Source organism: Amblyomma mixtum, chromosome 6 (assembly GCF_055824585.1).
Source record: "Amblyomma mixtum isolate Tamu chromosome 6, ASM5582458v1, whole genome shotgun sequence".
Taxonomy (NCBI): Eukaryota; Metazoa; Arthropoda; class Arachnida; order Ixodida; family Ixodidae; genus Amblyomma; species Amblyomma mixtum.
Window position 1 is genome coordinate 28,097,882 of NC_143017.1, and position 20,409 is coordinate 28,118,290.

At 44.9% G+C, this 20,409-nt stretch overlaps 1 protein-coding gene across 1 annotated transcript in view; it reads right to left on the reverse strand.

The window, feature by feature from the left end:
• Nucleotides 1-20,409, reverse strand: part of LOC149338480 (alpha-mannosidase 2C1-like) — a 53,393-nt gene that overhangs the window by 29,463 nt on the left and 3,521 nt on the right. The window contains exons 4-10 of the mRNA XM_089547710.1: nt 20,278-20,408; nt 18,660-18,873; nt 10,974-11,101; nt 7,780-7,908; nt 4,764-4,923; nt 3,183-3,328; nt 921-1,309 (exon numbers count right to left, since the gene is read on the reverse strand). Of these exons, the coding sequence (XP_089403836.1) occupies nt 921-1,309; nt 3,183-3,328; nt 4,764-4,923; nt 7,780-7,908; nt 10,974-11,101; nt 18,660-18,873; nt 20,278-20,408 (1,297 nt within the window). The remainder of the gene's footprint in view (nt 1-920; nt 1,310-3,182; nt 3,329-4,763; nt 4,924-7,779; nt 7,909-10,973; nt 11,102-18,659; nt 18,874-20,277; nt 20,409) is intronic.

Genomic DNA, 20,409 nt, shown 5'->3' on the forward strand with positions numbered 1-20,409 from the left:
GGAGACACACAGAATGCACTGCAGAACACAGAACACACATCTACCATCCTTTCTGCATTCCCTTGAGGCAACTGAAGACAAAGCATGGCTCTTGGAACACTGCCCCAGTCACCTTAGAGAAATGGCGATGAGACACATTCTTCGTGAACTTACGCCCTTTTAGCTCAGAAAGTTAGGTGGGTGGATGAGATTAAGAAGTTTGCGGGGATACGGTGGCCGCAACTGGCAAAGGACAGGGTCAATTGGAGAGACATGGGAGAGGCCTTTGCCCTGCAGTGGGCATAGTTAGGCCAATGATGATGATGACTACAAGCCCCTCAAATAGTGCACGGCTGCAGTTCCACTTAACCCTTTTAGGCACCATTTTTCGTTCTGAGTGAAATCAATTATTTTTTTCACCTAAATAGTACACTCAAGCCTCAAGAAAGGGAATTTGTTAGTTTTCGAACATGAAAGACCAGCAGGGAAGTTTTTACAATGATGTGGAGGATTCCGTACAAAGTGTCAGATTTGTTAGAAATAATAACATCGAAATGTTCTCATGTGTCAGGTAAACACCCTAGGGATCGTGGAATCGCTTTGTGTTTTGAAGATTCACATTACGCTCGAAATTGAGCAAAAACAATCGATATTTTCACTCGTGGCAAAATTTGTCTGCCCAAAAACGGCGGACAAAGTGCTACCTAGCTCGCTCTCATGTGAAATATCATTCACTGCATTTGCTACATGGTACAAAAAAAAGCAACTTATTTGGAACAAGAAGGGTGCTCAATTTGATTGAAATAATAAAATCACTGTTAAGTGCTCCAGTTTCTCAGAAAGAGCTGCAAGTTTGCCGCTCACACAATTGTGTACAAAGCGCCTGAAAGGGTTAAACAAGAATGAGCCCAGTGATTTCAGCAAGTATTGTCTCAACTCACCAAAGAGCTTCTCCAGGGCTCCATCGCTAAGTTGTCGGACCCTCTCGAGCACTCGGGTGTTGATCTTCTCAGCATCGTCGCGTGCCTCAGCGATGCAGCTTCCCGGCAGGACGTCGTGGAACTGGTTGAGCAGCACGTCCTTCCAGCAGGCCTCGAATTCCTGACCGGGGTAGGGCACCTCTTTTGGTGCAAGGGCGAACACCACGGAACAGATCATCTCCGCATCCCTCAACGCCTGCTCGCACATGCGGTTGAGCTGCTTGGTCCGTGCATGCGTGGTGTACGTTCCGTTGTGGAGTTCCAGAAAGAGTTCGCCCGTCCAACGGCAGAGGTTGCGAGACTCCGCTTCCAAACTCGAAAAGAAGGAGTCGGGGGTGGACAGGGCAACCCTGCAAACAGCGGACATTGGTTCTTAGCTCTCTCTCTGTTCCTCCTGGTTTGTGGTCAAGTAAGACTCTAGTTTGGGCGAGTTGGTTCATTTTGAAAGAAAAAACTGGTAATGGCGCAAGAAACGAGGACACGGAAGGCACACAGATGGCGTCAGTCCCGTCTTTTGTGTGCCTTCCGTGTCCTCGTTTCTTGCGCCATTACCAGCTTTTTGATTTGTTTTTATTTTTTTGGTTTGTGGGCTTGAACTATAAAAACAGTGCCTGTACTCAGGAACTCCAGAACTTTTTTTTGTGTGGGGGGGGGGGGGCAGGACATCTAGTTTGTTCAGTTGTTTATTTATTCCATGCTTTATTTGAATATTCATTAAATTTTTATATACTTATTTGTTTACATTTTCATATTTCACTGTTCGAAAGTGTTTTTTTTTTTTTTCACAAATATAAAACGTAAATTAAAATGGGCAGCTTTACAACGATGTACACATGAGGAGTGACTCACTACATTAAAACATTGCACGAAATGGCCCCACCATTCTGTTCAGCAGAGATTTCAAACATAGCTTGCATCATCGACTTCTAAAAACACCGCTAGACACTTTGAGAAAAATTTTGAAAACTGGCATCCACAAATGCGTGCAAGAGGATAAACAAAATGGTCCTCTATGCATTAAAAAAAAATTGGGAGAGGGACACTTAAGCTCCGCCTTAAAGGTGCACTACAGAGGATTCTGAGCTTGTATTTTTACCGCAGGAACTCAACCTACAGACTTGCGCTAATTAGTGCTAATAAGCAGACATTCGTTTCAGCAGCAAGCATTGGACCTCTGCATATAAGAGCCATACAGCCGTCAAGCCGTATAGGAGGCATGACAAGAGACATGCATCCTGCTGGAAGTGGCAATGCGAAATTTGATCAAAGGGCCCGACACAACCCCGTAGCGGCTCATTGCAGCCACGAAATGCACGCACCCATGGTGAACAGGAACAAAAGACTGCCGCTCCTATGCGAGCGAAATCCTCTGCTTCAATCGTCCAAAGATACCGGCATGCTACCTCACCCTCATGCACTCGTGACAGTGAATATGCGCTTCACTCAGCTGTCAACAGCATGAAACAAGCTAAGCGGATGCAGTCGTTGCAAAGCACACATGGCAAACTTCGCTGTCACGTCTACCAACCACCCACTCGCCACTCATAACCACTCACATTCACTCACACTCACACTCACATCCACTCACTCACACTCACACTCATGACTACTCACATTCACTCACTTGCACTAGCGTCACTCACATACGTGCGAGCGAGTGATGCGATAAGAGTGCACTCATGAGTGAGTGTGCCAACCTATGGTGGTTGGCCAAGAGTTGCATGGCAGTTCGCCAATATCCCTCAAGAGAAAAGTATACAACAGCTGTATCTTACCGGTACTCACCTATGGGGCAGAAACGTGGAGGCTAACAAACAGGGTTCAGCTTAAGTTAAGGACAACACAGCGAGCTATAGAAAGGAAAATGATAGGTGTAACGCTAAGAGATTGGAAGTGGGCAGAGTGGATGAGGAAACAAATGCGGGTTAATGATATCCTAGTTGAAATCAAGAGGAAGGAACGTGCTTGGGCAGGGCATGTAATGCGAAGGTAAGATAACCGCTGGTCCTTAAGGGTAACGGAGTGGATTGCAAGAGAAGGCAAGCGTAGCAGGGGGCGGCAGAAAGTTAGGTGGGCGGATGAGATAAAGAAGTTTGCAGGGATAGGATGGGTGCAACTGACAAAGGACAGGGTTAATTGGAGAGACATGGGAAGGTCCTTTGCCCTGCAGTGTGCATAGTCAGGCTGATGGTGATGATGTATGACAGGGGAACGACAGCTCACCTGGGAAGCCCATTGACGTCTTGCAGTCTTTCACGACGCCGAAGCATGCCCTCAGTCGGACCGCCCCCTCCATCGCCGTGGCCAAAGAGAAGCACGCTCTGCGACACCCTCCCTTTGTCCTCCAGGTTTGTGATGGACTTCAGCACCTGGTCAGTTGACAGAACACAAGACAGTTGCACTCTACACAGGCAGGTCTGGGTAACTAGATTTCTCCATGCAAGGCTACAAGCACCAAATTTGCTTGTAGCTTGGAATGCACTAGTCCCTGTCTGCATAAGCAAGCATTTACTGAGGACACAGTTTTGTCACTTGCATAAATTCTGACATGAAGAGGAATATTAAGGGATCCGCACATAATAAACTGCTGAAAAAACTTGTCCGTAACGATCAATAAGGAAGAATGTAATGACGTGGAGGGCAAGACAGGCAGTAACACAGGTGTCCCTGCTGTTGTCATCCTCGTATTGTTTGCAGATGCACCTCCTGTATAGGCAATTAGTATGTCAGCTTTAGTTATAGTGCTTACCACATGATATCGTTTACTACACGATATCGTTAAATAGCCACCACGGTGGCTCAGTGGTTATGATGCTCAGCTGCTGACCCAAAAGACGCAGGTTTGATCTCGGCTGCAGCGGTCAAATTTTGATGGAGGTGAAATTCTAGAGGCCCATGTACTGCGCAATGTCAGTGCACGTTAAAGAACCCCAGGTGGTCGAAATTTCCGGAGCCCTTCACTACGGTGTCCCTCATAGCCTGAGTAGCTTTGGGACATTAAACCCCATAAACCAATAATATCGTTAAATAATGCATTAACCCTATGCAGCTATGAGATACACCTAGCAATCCACACATGGCTTCTAACTCGCAATGCTAACAGATGACATAGACATAATGCCACTCTCTTAACGGCCTGTAATATGTCATATTTACTTGTATAATGAACTCACTTGCATAATGAACCTACCCCACTTTTTCCGGTAAGAATTTAATTTTTTTAATCTCAAGAATTTAGCTTTTTTAATCTCACGTAAAAAAAGTGCATGTGACCTTAAGGGGTGCTGTTCAGCATGTTCGCTTTATCTCACCATGATTGGCTGGCTTCATCGACGATCAAAATCGTCGTATTGCACCGTGGTACAGTAAACTCCTTCAGAAAAAAGCTAAACACCAACGACACAAACGCTGGTGACACGTGGACGAAACTTGTCGACAGCGCAGTTTTGTTGAAGCACGGACGAACGGGAAGGTGAGTGGGCGGATGGACAGGTGGGCAGGCGGACATATCTGAAATTTCAACTGTTATAAAAAAATCTCTCTAAACTTTTATCCTCATGTAATGAACTCTGCCCTCAAACTGAGGTCAACTTTCTTGAAAAAAAAAAAGTGGGTTCATTACACAAGTAAATACGGTAACTTCCACTGCCCTGCTCTGGATCACCTCGTAATCAGTCAAACAGGGAAGGCATGAAGCTCCACAGATGAAAGCAAGTCGTACTACTTGTCATGAAAAATGCTCTTGAGACAATGAGGGCTCAAGCAGTTAAGAAATGAGCCTGCAAATCAGGCAATCGTCATCACCTCAGCCACCCGCACTTCAGCCCCGTAAGTGTCGGCTGGCGCAAAGTGTGCGAGGACAGTGCTGCCGTCCAGGCCTTCCCAGAGGAAGCTGTGGTGGGGGAACTTGTTCACCAGGTTCCAGCTCAGCTTCTGGGTGAGGAACCGGGAGACGCCACAGATCCTGCACAGCATGGGAACCACTGACCAGTCATGCGCAGGTTCTTGCAGGCCAGTCAATGGCCGACAGTGGCAGCAAAAATTAGATTATGTATGGCAAGCTCCCACATGGGGTGCAAAGGGCAAAGATACCCATCATCAAACATCTACGATATACCGTATCTGCATGAATATAAGGTTTGGTTTGGTTTATTGGGGTTTAACATCCCAAAGAGACTCAGGCTATGAGGGATGCCGTAGTGAAGGGCTCCGGAAATTTCAACCACCTGGGGTTCTTTAACGTGCACTGACATCGCACAGTAGATGGGCTTCCTAGAATTTCGCCTCCATCTAAATTCGGCCGCCGCAGCCGGGGTCGAACGCACATCTTTCGGGCCAGCAGCCGAGCGCCGTAACCACTGAGCCAACACAGCGGGGTGCATGGATATAAGGTGAGTAGGAGTTCAAGGCATAAGAAAAATGAAAGAATACATATTGCCACATAGTGGTGACTGCAGTCCGGAAAGAAGAAAGATGGAGAAAATGGTTTCTAAATGAAACTCTTTACTTGGGCTGACTTGCACCCACAAAGAACTGAGACACGGCGGTGGCGTAGTAACAAGCGTGCTCGGTAGTCATCGAGACGAATGCCCGACGCTCTCAGCTCTGCTCTTTTTAAAGCTGATAGCGAACTTTCGAGATACAGCTTGGAAAGTTACTGGAACACTCTGCAACAACGTAGAGCCGGCTCCGCCTGGATGCGATCAATCGAGATAAATCTAGGCGCGTCTTGCATCACAAACGAAGCGATAAAGTGGCGTGCCAGCAGCTTTGAAGAATGAACAAACAAACACTACAAAGATTTGCGGCGATTTATACAAAGACTACGATTATTATTAGCAGTACTAGTATTATTATGATTGTAATGTAGCATCAAACAGTTCAGGCCAACCTCACATTAAGGGCTGAAGAAAACAGCAACCGCACACGAAAATATGGAAGCTAAGGGCACTTCGATATCGTCTGAGGTAACACCTAAAAAAAATACTGGAGGGGACACTAAAGCTCGGCTTCAAAAGCATGACACAACAGCATTAATGGGTTAAGGCCCACATATGGAGAATCGGCCATTCTCTACTTTACACTCATAGATTACTGGGGGTCCTCATACCATTACTGGCACAGTGGTGCAGCAGTTAAGCAATGGGCCACGATGGCAGGTGCTCACAGCGGTGGGGCTTGTGAGACCGAGGTTTCTCTTCCCAAACAACCTCTCGCGACCAGTCGTTAATTTTATTGCCACCTGCCACAGCGGGCAGGTTGTGATGACATCCCAAGGTCACGTCTAGAGATTTCTGTAGGAATTTTTGGCTCACGCTGCCATCACTGCCAGGTTTTCAGCTGAACGGGACCATTAATGTTATTGCGTTAATACAGCACCACTGCCAACACACTAACAAACCAAACACACCAAATATCACCAAACACGTTAACACACACATCGTCGAGAACAACAAAGCTTCTGACGCAACTCACACAGCACCTCATGTATCTGTGACCAACGCCACTGCCACACTGCCACAGCTTTGTGTTTGCCCTCTTTTCTGCCCCCACCCAACTCAACTTTTTCTGTGCCTTCTCATTCACAAAGGCCCACACCGCAATTTTTCCATGTCCAAAAACCACCCTCCCCTTCGCCGGCGTGAGCCATGGGCCTTGCCCCAAGGTCATCAGAAAATTGGCTTCTCCTCATAGCTCAAGAGCCTGTTGGTGAAAGCCAACACAGAGCAAAAAAAAAAAAAATTTGCACTGAATTTAAACCCCGGCTCCGAATATGTGCAAGGCGTGCTCTGAAGCACATTGACTGAAAAAGAAAACGCGTTATACTCATGTAAATACAATTTCTAATATCACTGTTAATTTTTCAGTTATTTACTTACTCATTCCATGCTATTTAAAACTCTGTGTACAAATTTTCGCGCTGCTTTAAATGGTTCGTCAAAACTGGCAGCTGTAGCTGATGGCATTTAAAGCAAGCTCTCCCACTGACAGGCAACTTCAGCTTGCAGTGTTTTACAGAAATTCTCCATACAATGCTCCCACTGTTTATTGGCCAGACTCGAACTGGGGACAGTTTGGGAGGCACAAGGATGACGGCAAGGGCAACAGATTAAGGATGTGCAAAAGCACAGTGAAGGTCATTTAGTGATATTGACCTGGAAAATTGACTTAGCAGCCCAGCACCACTAGCTAATCTGAATTGAAGAGCTAAAAGAGGTAGTGAATTCTTCGTTTCTGATAAAGCTTGGATAATCCCACTGAGAGTGCACGCACTACCGAACAACAGGGTTAGGCAGAGAAGAAACACAACAAAAGGCTTGCATTATCCTTCTTCTGATGCCTGTTGTGTAAATATTTTGAGACATCCTAAACCATTTCTGAAGGTTAACACAATAGCTTTACCTCATCAGTCATAAGTCGGGAGCTTCACCTCGAATGAGTGCTACCAGTTTACTGCTGGCCACATGTACAGTATCGTCAACTGTTAAAGGGAACATGCAATTGCATAGCCTCCGCACTTGGCGAAGTGCTGCCACAGAGGACTTGCGGGAATTGACGGCACAAGGCACATGCAGAGTAAGCATGGCGGCTGGTCTTTCAAAGCATGCGTCTGATCCTGCCCATTCTAGCCACATCTAGGGAGGAGGGCTTCGCGAAGAGCGGAGGTCACACGATCGCATGTTCCCTTTAACAGTGGACCGTACTGTACATACTACTTACTTCCATTTGTAAACAGCCACTTAGTTTAAAATTCAACCACTACTGTAGATTTACATCACAGAGGAAAACTTTGATCTCCAATGCACTATGGAAATGTTACCTCATGATCTGAGGAAGTTGAGCTGAGTAGCCAAAGGTGTCCGGGAGCCAGAACTCCTTGCACTGACTGCCAAACTCCTTCTCAAAGAAAAGCTGTCCGTAGAGGAACTGCCGCACAAAGCTCTCTCCACTGCAATGAATAGGAAATGAATGAGTCACGGTCACTGACATGACACTGTTCACTGTTATGCGACTATTGCACAATTATATTATGTTTGCTGTGTTCAAACAAAGTGATGACAGCTTTGTAGCACGTGAAGAAAAAGAAACTGCAGAACAAACGCTGCACCCTAGTTACAAGATTAGTGGTAATGACAGGTACAGCAAAACATAAATCAATCAGTTGGTACCGGACAGAATAAATTTACGATGAATGTGCACTGAACTGCATTTCAAAGATCATGAAGTCATCTTCATCAGCCTGACTACTACCACTGCAGGGCGAAGGCCTCTCTCATGTTTCTCGAAATAACCTTGTCCTTTGCCAGCTGCGGCCACTGTATCCCCGCAAACTTCTTAATCTAAACTTTCTGCCGCCCCATGCTACGCTTGCCTTCTTTTGGAATCCACTCCGTTACCCTTAAGGACCAGCGGTTATCCTGCCTTTGCATTACATGCCCTGACCAAGCTCGTTTGTTCCTCTTGACTTCAGCTAGGATGTCATTAACCCGCATTTGTTCTCTCACCCACTCCGCCCGCTTCCGATCTCTTAACGTTACACCTATCATTTTCCTTTCCATAGCTCGCTGTGTTGTCCTCAATTCATGAAATGTGCACTGACATACCGGAAACATGTAAGCGTTGGAGACATGGACAGTCACTGATCGCATAGTCAATGAAAGTGCCCGATCGTGCCTCTGTCATGCAAACAGGCAGAAGCGGCTGCTTTGTTGCCTCTCCTGCCATCTCTCACAACACCGTCATTCACCAGCACATGAGCGTAGCAGTTTGCAGGTGCACTACATTACAGCGCCATTTACCCGTAAGAACATTTGTCTCCAGCTCCCACCAGAAGAAATGATTCTTTTTCTATCCTCTTCGTGGATTTCAAGCAGGCGAATATTGCGCCGTACACTCTTCCACAAGTGATCAGAGGCAGCCTTGATCATCTCAGGGTTAATTGGAGAGGCATGGGAGAGGTCTTTGCCCTGCAGTGGGCGTAGTCAGGGTGATGATGGTGATGGTGATCATCATCTCACACAATTCACCGAGCACATAGAATGAAGGGGCCAAAACCACTATCAACGTAAAAACAGCTGCGTGCCCAACACAGTCAGGCAGTTTCAAAGCCCACCCTGCCCTGAATGTACCCTCTTATTTTGACATTCAGTTTCGGCCCACATACCATTACAACTGTTCCAGTGAATCAGTGTTTTCTTACTACGCATCAGGTATTCATAAATTAGAGGCAAACCAAGGCTGAAGCATATTAAGACTAAACAAACTATTCATGATGGCAAGTCTCCCACAAGGTACGTGCAGAACAAGGACAGTCCGTTTTGGGAAAAGTGAATGTTTAAATTCTACAAGCAACTACAGAGCAACCGGCAGCTTATCGTGGTGATGACAACAGAGTGACACTGAGCAGATTATGCCAGTGTGATAACTTTAAAACAAAACATGGCAGCCACCTAAGACAACATAGTACAGTGCTATTCATCTTTAGCTGGAGGATTAAAAATACTGCATGCGAACTACTGGCCCATTTACACACATATAATGTGCATGAAATAGTATATTAAGGTCTGTTTGGCTTGAGAAGCAACTCGACATTGATCGTGGCCTAGACTGTCTGGAACCGTCTAGAAACTGCTATTGACTGCAGCTCCTGCTTGTGCAAAAGCAAGCCATTGGTGAATCTGACTGGTGGCGCCGACAGCCAGGCAAAGCAGCAACTGGCACACAAACAGCTCTCCACTTGTTGTAAGGGCAAGATGTGTGGTTGACATCATCAGGTGATGCCACCTGTCAAATTCACAGTTCGGCTTGATTTTGTACAAACGGCAGTCGCAGTTGGCAGCGATTTCTCAACGATTCCGAACAATCCAAACAATCGTAAACACTGAAGTGCTTCTCAACACAAATAGACTACAGTATGCTACATCTTGCGTAGTCAGTAGACTCTCTTAAGACAAACTTGAAGGGACCAAAAAATTTATTAAGTTAATCTTATAAGAACTTCGTCTTAACAGAAGTGCCCCTACAAAAGAAATGTGAGCGTGCTAGGTGCATCCATATATTTCTTAGATGAAAACAATGAATAAAATAACCTTTCAGAGAGAGTGCAATTACAAACAGAGCATTTATTGCATTATGCATAGTGAGCTGAAGACAGAGTACGAAACAAGCTCGCGTCTTCCTGCTTCAAATAACAATGGTCCAGTTTTTTTGTTTTTTTTTTTCACGACGTATTTTTTACTCACTGTGTCTTACAGCAGCTGCTATCTGAGTGTGTATGTGTTTTTCTTCATTTCTGCTTCCCATCTTGCTCAGAGTGAGAGCTTCGGACGTGCAGCAGTGCATCTCTCTCTTATCTCGCACCTTCTGATGCATAGCTGTTACCAACTCCATGAGCAGGCAGACCTTGCACCTTTCCGTATGCCACAGGCAATGCACATGGGATCAATATCGGGCCAGCCTCGTGCTGTGATAACAAGTGTTATCCCAAAATACGGCCCCAGAGTTTTAAGGGTGTTAGCTCTTACTCATCACGTTTGAAGATTTCGTGGGGTCTGCTACCACCCCGAGATCCCAGCGCCATCTGTGGCAGCAACTAGACAACAGCACATCTCGCATTGAAACTTGTAGCACCATCTACAAAAGGACTGTAGAAACAACCACCTGCCGCGTGCTTTAATCTCATTCATATCAATTCTAGTAAATCAAACAAGCTAACGCTCGTTGCTTCAACGTCTTCCAGATGGTGGCGGGCATTTTTTTTTCCCTGCACAGTTTGTCTTAAGCGGACTTTTTTGCATTGAGTCGTATGGGAAAGCAATGAAACGGTCTCACATTGCTCATCTTACCTAAGAGTGTGCCTCAATTTAGTTCGTCTTAATGAGAGTGCACTGTAGTTTGGTGGAAATCGACCTGCAGTTTGCAAATAGAAATTTTTTTCAATCCTCCATCCAAGCTGTACATTACTAGAAAGACAGCTTTAAGAAAACAAAGGCCAAGATCCAGTAACTTGCCTACCTGGGCAGGTTTCCGTCCATTTCAACCCAGGTCCCACCGACCGGAATGAACTGCCCTTTCTTTGCGTAGTGCTGAATCCTCTCAAACAGTGAAGGGTAGTCTTCTTTGACCCAGGAAAGCTGCTGAGCCTGCAATGTAAAATGACGCTCAATTGGTGAAACTCTCTAGAATGATGTGCGAAATGCAACAAGACCTCTAAAAGGCTCTCCACTAAGAATATCGGCAAAGCAAATTGTGCCACACAAAGCTGTGAAAGTAAGCAGCAATAGAAACACAACAAAAGTACTCTGCTATAGTGCATGGCCCAACATCTGTGCATTCCTCCTGGATATAAGGTCAATAATTCAGCAGCTTTCACAACAGAAATTATCCACCGAAGGCATCAGCCACAAACACCACACTTGCGATAAGATGTCACTACAACCATGCCAGCAAGGCACTGTGCAAAAGTAGCCTTGAAATGGCACTTTGTCACAGCTCCTTTCTGATACGCAGTATAGACCTTTTCAAGACCCCCGGCAAAACCGGTTTTCTGGGCTGTGCGGAGAACGTGGGGGAGCTTTGTGCCTAACTCTTTCCTGTACTACGAGCACAGCCCAGCGCACAATATGGCGGCGCCCATGGACCTCTTTCTGAAAAGGTCTATAGCAGCTGTTAGGCACCACTAATTCTGAAGGCAGCTTTGTCGAAAAAAAAAAAAATTGAGAGACAGCATTCTACTGGTTTCCAGGAGAGAATTCGTTGCAACCAAAGTAATGTTCACCGCAGAAATCAAAAGTCTGCCTCTTTCTCGGGCTCTCAAAGTAATGCTAAACAAGGTTGTGTGAAGTGAATAAAAAATTCAGGGGGCACTTTGACTGTCTAAAGTGCGTAGAGGCGAAAGCGTTTTCCACACCACTTTGCCTATGTGACACTGGTGACATCACCACTGGATGATGTCACACATAATTGATGACGAAGTAATGACAAATTACTAATTAATGACTAATTACTGATTAATCACTCAGCACTAATTGAGTGCTAATTATTGTCGCTTAAGCTTCGTCTTTAGGAGTGGAACGTGTGACGGCGTGTTGTAGCCTGCCAGGAAGTCCAGGGAACACTACCATCAGTTCAGCGCAATGCCTTGCCCTTTGAACACAACGCTTTTTGAGGAAAGGAAATGGCGCAGTAATTCTCTGTCATCTCGGTGGACACCTTAACCACACAGTGCAGGAAGAAAGGAAGTGCACAGGAAGGGAGGAAGTGGCCATAATGAAGAAACTGAAAATTGTATTTGAGGAAAGGAAATTACCCAGTAACTGTCTCACATATCTTGGTGGACATGCCTCCGTGGTGGCTCAGTGGCTATGGTGCTCGGCTACTGGCCCGGAAGACGCGGATTCGATCCCGGCCGCGGCGGTTGAATTTCTTTGGAGGAGAAATTCTAGAGGCCCGTGTGCTGTGCGATGTCAGTGCACGCTAAAGAACCCCAGGTGGTCGAAATTTCCGGAGCCCTCCACTACGGCGTCCCTCATAGCCTGGGTCGCTTTGGGACGTTAAACCCCATAAACCAACCAAACCAACGAACCAACCCCTCAAAACAGGACACAGCTGGCTGCCCACACAGATTGCTAACAACAGCATGAGGCATTAAAGGCTTTCCCCTTAAAACCAGCTGCCTGTCCAGTCCTTTTTTCCTTGTTTTGAGAGGTCAGAACAACACTCCCCTACCCGATAAAATGCTGATGTAGCACCGTGTCTTTCTCCACTTGCCCGCAATATCCAAGCTGAAACCGCTGCTTCAAAGTCAATAAATTGAAGGGCCATGAGGCCTGACTCAGCCTGAATGAAAGCCGTTTTTATAACACGTTTCTGTGGCCTACATCACAAAGAGATATGTTCGTACAAAAGAGCAAAGCAAAAGATGCACATGTAGTGATTTCCACCACAACTAATATGTGTGCAAGTTACTGCGTGAAAGAGGCTTGCAAATTTTTTAATTACAATGGCAGCAGAGCAAGAAGTGCAACTGTCCAAGCAAGCTGCTTTCAACATGACAAAACTATGCAGCACAGAAAACTTAAGTCTCCATGAGTGACACAGCTTTCTAATTTATGTGTGGTAGAAGCAATCCTTAATGTGGCAACTATGCCACAGAAAGTTTGTCTGAGGTCCCAACACAGGCGGGGATAACAACAGCAGTAACAGCAGTTGCAAACTAATGTAGTCCAATAACTGATGGGGACACATTGTGTATAAAAAAATTGGAGGATGTTAACTCTTTCGCTACCGCGGAAAAATGGCCGATTTGGAGTGCACTGACAAAATTTTTTTTTTTACAAGAAATAACAAACCTAGCGCGCATTGCAATACATGAAAATGTAGCTTATTAGTTGCACTTCTGAATGAAATAAACAGAAAAGTCATATGTGCAAAGGTACTTGAGTATTTATTAGTCAAATACGGCAAAAACACGAAAAAAGTATATACAGAAAACACAAAATACCGGCTGCACTTGGCCGGAACTTGATTACAGGAAAACTGAAATATACAAATTGTTTCGCATGTCTGTATCTTTCATTCCTCCGAGTTTCAGTTCTGAGAAAAATTTTTTGCTTTTTCTACGGCCGGTCAAGTTAGGGGTCATGACTGCGGTGCCACTGTGCGAAGCAATCACGTGATGACGTAAAGCAGAGGTTTACTTTACAGGTACTGCACACAACGTTCGTTTTTTGTTCACGTTTTCTGCTCTGATAGCAGACCTTGCAGTTCCTTCGTTTTTTCGTTTTTTCCGGTTGGTGACGGATTGATTGTATGGGAGAATAGGGGGCGTGGCCTTCTTTTACTTCATCATACTCGAAGATTTGTTGCATGAGCTGCTCTTTGAAAGCCAGCTGATCAAATTTGGCGTGTTGGGCGAGCTCTGGAACATCCGGATGATCTCTTCGGTGTGCTTGGTACAGAATAAAACTGTTCACGCAAGCGATGTCAACACAGTGGAAAAATAGAGTTTTCCACCAGCGCACGCATTTTCTCAAGACGTTGTATGTGCCAATTATCTGATCAGATTTGTCAACGCCCAACATTCCGGCATTATATTCATGGATCAGGAGAGGCATCTTGATGATTGTCACGGTCCACGTGTCTCCTTGTTTCTGCCTTCGTTTAGCGGGAACATGCTGGTTAGCTGTGCGTATGGTGCTCATAAGGTTCACAGCACGCCGGTCCTTCCATTGCATGTACAGAATGTTGCCATCCCGAAGTCACCGGACGTCTCCTCGCTGGGCTCGCCTCTCCCATGTGATGTCCTTCAACTCGGATGGGAAGCAGCGGCGGTCTTTTCTGGTTGTGCCACATGCAAGAGTTTTCCGCTCAAGAAGGTGTTCGAAGAGTTTGGTTGACGTGTAGAAATTGTCCATGTAAACCCGATAGCCCTGGTCAAGGTACTCCGCGCATAGTTTGCTGACTACATCAAAAGCTAGACCATGCGGTCCTGCTACCTCACGTTTGCCAGTGTAGACAGAAAACTGTAGGGTGTACCCTGTTTCGGAGTCAGCCAATACCCACAATTTATAACCCCACTTCGTCACTTTATCTCTCATATACTGTCGAATTCCGGATCTTCCTTTAGATTTGACCATTCGTTCATCAACGGAGAGGTCACGTTTTGGTTGAAAAACATTTACTGACGTTTCATTGATGTGCTTCAAAAGCCAGGATACTTTCCATGTCTTGCCAAAAGATGCAGCTGCTCCTGAATCCTCCGGGTCCGCTACATGAAACAAAGCAAGCAAAGCGAAAAACCGATTTCGGGACATTATTTTTGATGGAAGACGGCCAGAATAGATCGCTCCTGTATTCCAATAGAGATGTAGTCGCGGCACGTCAACAATTCCCATGTATATGATGATTCCAATAAACTTCAGCATCTCCAGTGGAGTCACCTCTTCCCATGAGCCGTGACGCCGAGAGTATGTTGGCTTGTCCAAAATCTTCATCCATGCGTACTTGTTAGTGCTTTCACAGAGGGTCTTCATCACCTCCGCCGTGAAAAACATCAAGAAGAAGTCTAGAGGTCGAGCGAAGCGCCGAGCGCCACTCCGCAGCGATGCGCCGATATGGACTCCTGGTTGTCGCCTTGGTTGAAACGCGACTCGACTTTGCGCATTCGGCAAACTGTCTTGGCCATATGTTGTGAAGACCCTGAAGCACAAAAATAAACCACTGTCATCAATTACAAACCCCATGCACCGCAGAAAACAAAGAGTGAACGAAAACAAAACTTACGTGCGAGTATGCGCTGATGTTCCAGGCCTCTGCAGCGAAGTCTCGCTGTCGGAACTGAAATCCGACGTTTGCACATCGTTGTCTGACTCCTCACCACTGCTTTCGTCGCAAAAAACGGCATCAGAAGCGGCCGAAGTGCTTGGTATGGGTTTTCGTGTTCGAGGAGCGCGCGATGAAGCGGACGCCATTTTCGCGTTCCGACGCTGCTCACCCCGTTCAAAGTTTCATTTTTCACGGCGCCCCCTCATGTCGAAACACCCAAACAACCACTGAAATCAGAAGAGTAGTCGTTGAAGACCACACTAGATGGCGCCGCATGTCCGCAACGCTCCGAAATCAGCGTTTTTTTGGCGGGCGATTTGAATCGATCCTATGCGAACGATCGCCTATGGCGCAGTAGCGAAAGAGTTAAGCTTCGCCTTTAAGAGTGGAATGTGAAAGCGTATTGCAGCGCTGCCAGGGAGTCCACGGAATGCTTTTGCCTGTTCGGCGCAACGCCTTGCCCGTTGAAAACACCTTTGAATGCATTTTTCACTTTTTTCAGTTGTTTCAATTAATTAATTGACCAATTACACACACTACATTTTCATAATTACCATCATCAAGCACAGCCTTTTTCATTCTGAGAATTTTCACACGTTTGAACCCCTCTTTTTTCCAATTTTTTCATTTATTCATTAATCAATTAATTACAATGATTACATTAACTTGCCATCGCCTATCACACACCAATAAATCATCAAAAGCAAAAATTACCACGATTATTTCTGACACACGGTGCCAACTACTACTACTCTGATGGCTCTTGGATCGAATGAGCTGTATATTTGCTGTCATGTAATATATACATAAAATATGCATAATGGGAACACAAAACAGGAGGATACAGTAACACCTGCTAATAATAGTCGACAAGACAAATATTGCAGCTTCTCCAATACTAAAATATAATAGCACACCAACCGACAAAAAGACAAGAATAATGTTAAACCAATTGACCCTACTCCACCATACAATTTTAGCCAACAGAGTTTTACATTTAAGCCATGAGGCTAGGGAATTTATGGCCGTATTGAAATCTACCTTAAAGTGGCTGATTTTCGTTGACGGCCTTTCACTCATAAAAATGATGCTAATTCACCAAAATATAGAAGAGAAGAACAAGCTACCTGGCCTTTGGCTGTTAAGCATAAGCACGAGGTTGTGGGGTCAAATCCTGGCACCAGTTGCCGAGATATCAAAAGATGCGAAATTGATGCAATAGACACCAGTGGGCTGTGCAATATACAGCTGCCAAACCCTTAGCTATCTCATGAGACCTTGATCTTAATCTTAATCTTGCTTTAATCTAGTTTTTTGCAAGCTTGCTCTGTCACGAGGTGCAGAAGCACAGAAAAATCGGCACACGCATGAGACAGTTAAGTGGTTAGCCAGCTGTACAACAAAAGGACCCCGGGTGGATGAAATTAATCCGAACCACTCCCCAACAGTGACTCTTTCCCTTTCCCTCCTTTCATTCCCTCACAGCGTGGCTTCAGTGTCCACCCCCAGTGAGCAAAGTACTGCCCCTTTCTTTCCCTCATTACCATTATTAATGCATTCGTCAGCTGTGCGAGGAGTTGGTTTGTCAGTTTGCACATATTATTATGTGCATACAAAAATGCTGTTAAAACAAATAATCAACTGTTCCTTGCAGCCTTTAAGGGGGGAAGCTGGTCTTAGAAAAAATTTTTGTTAATGAAGTCACAATAATGGAATCTTCAGGAAACATCTATGTTTGCAAGCTGATTCCAAATAAGTAATTTAATTTTACGTAAAACAAGTCCTTGTGCACTTATATAATATGTTATGTAACTTTTTCCCGAGAGCTTTCAATAAATTTTACTGCAGGAAACTTGCTAGGACGTATGCCATTGGCCTCTCTTGACATCAAACTATGCAATAAGGGCAAAATGATTATCCTACCTATCATAGAAGTTGAGTTACAGGGTTTTAAATTTGCACTTCACAAACAGGAAGAAACTGATGATTTCAAAGTTCGATAACTCACCTTCTATAACAGGCAGGATGATAATTTCACCCTTATTGTATAGTTTGATGTCAAGAGAAACCAATGGCATGCAGTCTAACAAGTTCCCTGCTGTAGAATTTCTTTCAAACTCTAGGCAAAAGTTACCTAACATATTGCATACGTGCACAAGGACTTGTTGTACATAAAATTAAATGACATATTTGGACTCAGCATGCAAAAATGCATGTTCTCAGAAGATTTCATAGTTGTGACTTCATCAATAAAAATTCCTTTCTGAGACCCTCTTCCCCCCTTAATGTACATGAATACAAACCAGTGTACAATAGCCGATGTCTTTTAGCCTGGCTTCTGCCCTTTTGCCATACTTGCTATCGTAAGCCGTGCTTATCCTATAAACTAGGGAATTACCCTAACATAGTGGCAGCAAATAATGTATGTATACAAGACATCTCAAAGAATCAGTTATTATCTGTCATGTGCATTTTCGAGTTTATAGTGGCATCATTGTAAATAGGTTAGGTGCATTGTATTGTATATTGTTCCTATTGTTTATGTGCATCTCTTTTGTTGTGAACGCGATTGGGGTTACACTGTTGTTGTCATTTTTCTTTTTTTTTGTTTTGATGGGGATATTAAGCTTACCATAAGCCTGATGTTCGCGAAACACACTGCTGTAGTTGTATTCATGGGGCGCTAAGTGCTACTACTTCAAGCTGCATTACGCAGCTTATTGCCCAGTGTCCCCTTTTTCCATTGTAATGTGTGTTGAGGAATAAACTTTCAATTTTAATTTCAACATCACAGCACTGGCTGCTATATCACATAAGCTATACATACTACTGCAGACTGTTTCGCCAAACCTTGCACTATTTTATTTTATTTTTATTTATTTATTCATACTGCTAACCCTCTGCATGAGGGTCATTACAGGGAGGGAAACATATACAGACACAAGTGCAATTCTCTTCGCTAAAAAACACTCAAATACACAGAGTTACAGATTTGCACAGCAGTCTTCCAGGAATGTGTTCACACCTATCTCAAATTTGTCTACATCTGTTTGGTCCACAACTTCGCTTGGTAGTTGATTCCAAATTTCTACAGCATCGGGAAAAAAGGAGTAGCGATAGACATCAGTACGTGTAATAATAGGTTGTAATACCTTACTGTGATTTTTCTGTGGGCAACGCTTCAGGGGAGGTGTAACATGTTGTTTACTTTATCATTCATTATCAGAAAAAGAAGTTTCAATTTCTGCTTTGTTCTTCTTATTTCTAGTGATTCTAACTGACACTCTTTTTGCATTGCTGTGACTGAATTACTGCGACGGTATTCAGAGCATATGCAAAGGCTCGAGAAAAGCAAGCCGCCAAAAGAGCACCGGCCTGTGAGCAAGCGAAGTTGTACTCCGGGAACTTCTCCATCAGCAGCAGCGCGGAGGCAAAGCTCCGCGCACACTTCCGCCTGGTCTCCGCGTAGGGCCACAGCCAGGCTGTGTCAATGTGGCAGTTCCCAATGGCCGCCACAGTGTGCTGGCCTTCCGCATTGCGCTGCCCAAAGAAGCGGTCGGCCATCTCCTTGGCTGCCTTCAGGGAGCCCCTGGGAGGAGCCAGGAAGCAGGCAAACAGAGGGCTCGGAAATGAACGAAATAAGACACAACATAATCATCATCATCATCATCGTCAGCCTGACTACGCCCACTGCAGGGCAAAGACCTCTCCCATGCCTCTCCAATTAACCCTGTCCTTCGCCAGTTGCAGCCACCGTATTCCCACAAATTTCTTAATCTCATCTACACACCTAACTTTCTGCCGCCCACTGCTATGCTTGCCTTCTCTTGGAATCCACTCCGTTACCCTTAAGGACCAGTGGTTATGTTGCCTTCACATTACATGCCCTGCCCTAGCCCATTTCTTCCTCTTGATTTCAACTAGGATGTCATTAAGTTAACCCACGTTTGTTCCCTCACCCACTCCGCCCTCTACCGATCTCTTAACGTTACACCTATCATTTTTCTTTCCATAGCTCGCTGCGTAGTCCTTGACTTAAGCTGAACTCTCTTTGTTAGCCACCACGTTTCTGCCCCATAGGTGAGTACCGGTAAGATGCAGCTGTTGTATAGAGAAAGATTGATACTGTCACAAGTGTTTGTAAGGTTTGTTTGTTGATGTTCAAAGCCACCAGCATGCAGCTTTTTTACTTTGTTTGTGACACAAGGTGCGACAAGATCAAATGATTGCTGCTATGCACCATTGATTCTGTGTTGTTTATGATCGTAGTGGTTGCTTGAGTTCTTGAGTCAGCTTGAGTTCTTTGTCAGCTTTAAATTGAGTGCAGGGCAAGAGTGGGGATGATTCTGTCCCTTGATGACCGCTGAGCAGGCTCATTGCTACCACTGCTATCGATTTATTCACCTGTTTGCGGGCACAAGTGAGCCCAATAGAATGTTTCTTTTAGAAGCATTTTGAATGCTACCTCACTTCATGACTGCAATCATTACTAGGTGACAATATAAAAAAGCAAACTATGATGCATTCAATTAATCCAAAATAGCCTTCGTTGTAAACATTCAAACACTGCATCACAGAAGCATAGTACAGAAGTATACGGCCTACATCTTCAGGACGGAGCTTCTATAGCCTAAATGCACAAGTAAGCTCTAACCTTGCCAGATCAAGTGCGAAAAGCAGACATGCATTTTGGAGTAGAGGTAATTTTCAATACCACGAAAGAACTGCTTCAGCCACTAGAACCATCAGTGCACAAAGCTTTACAAAAGCACTGAAATAAAAAAAAGACTAAATGGTCTTCATCAAACCTACTGTCATTTAGACCTTGCAACAATTCCCCTATCTCTCAAAATTGAGGGGAATGGTTTCTTGAGAGTACCCATATTTACCTAAACTAAGGTGTCCCTTGACAGAACTGCATGCTGCAACTCACACAGATTCAGCCCCTGCCGATCTCAGTCTCCATCAGATTATGCTTCGTGAGCTGACCAACCTGTCATTGACGTCAATGCAGTTGACCATTTCGTTGGCAGTGTACATGGCTTCGTATGAACGGATGCTGTCTTTGGGCAACTCTCTTGCCATCTCTGTCAAAAGCTGCAGGTCAGTGACCAAGCCATCGACC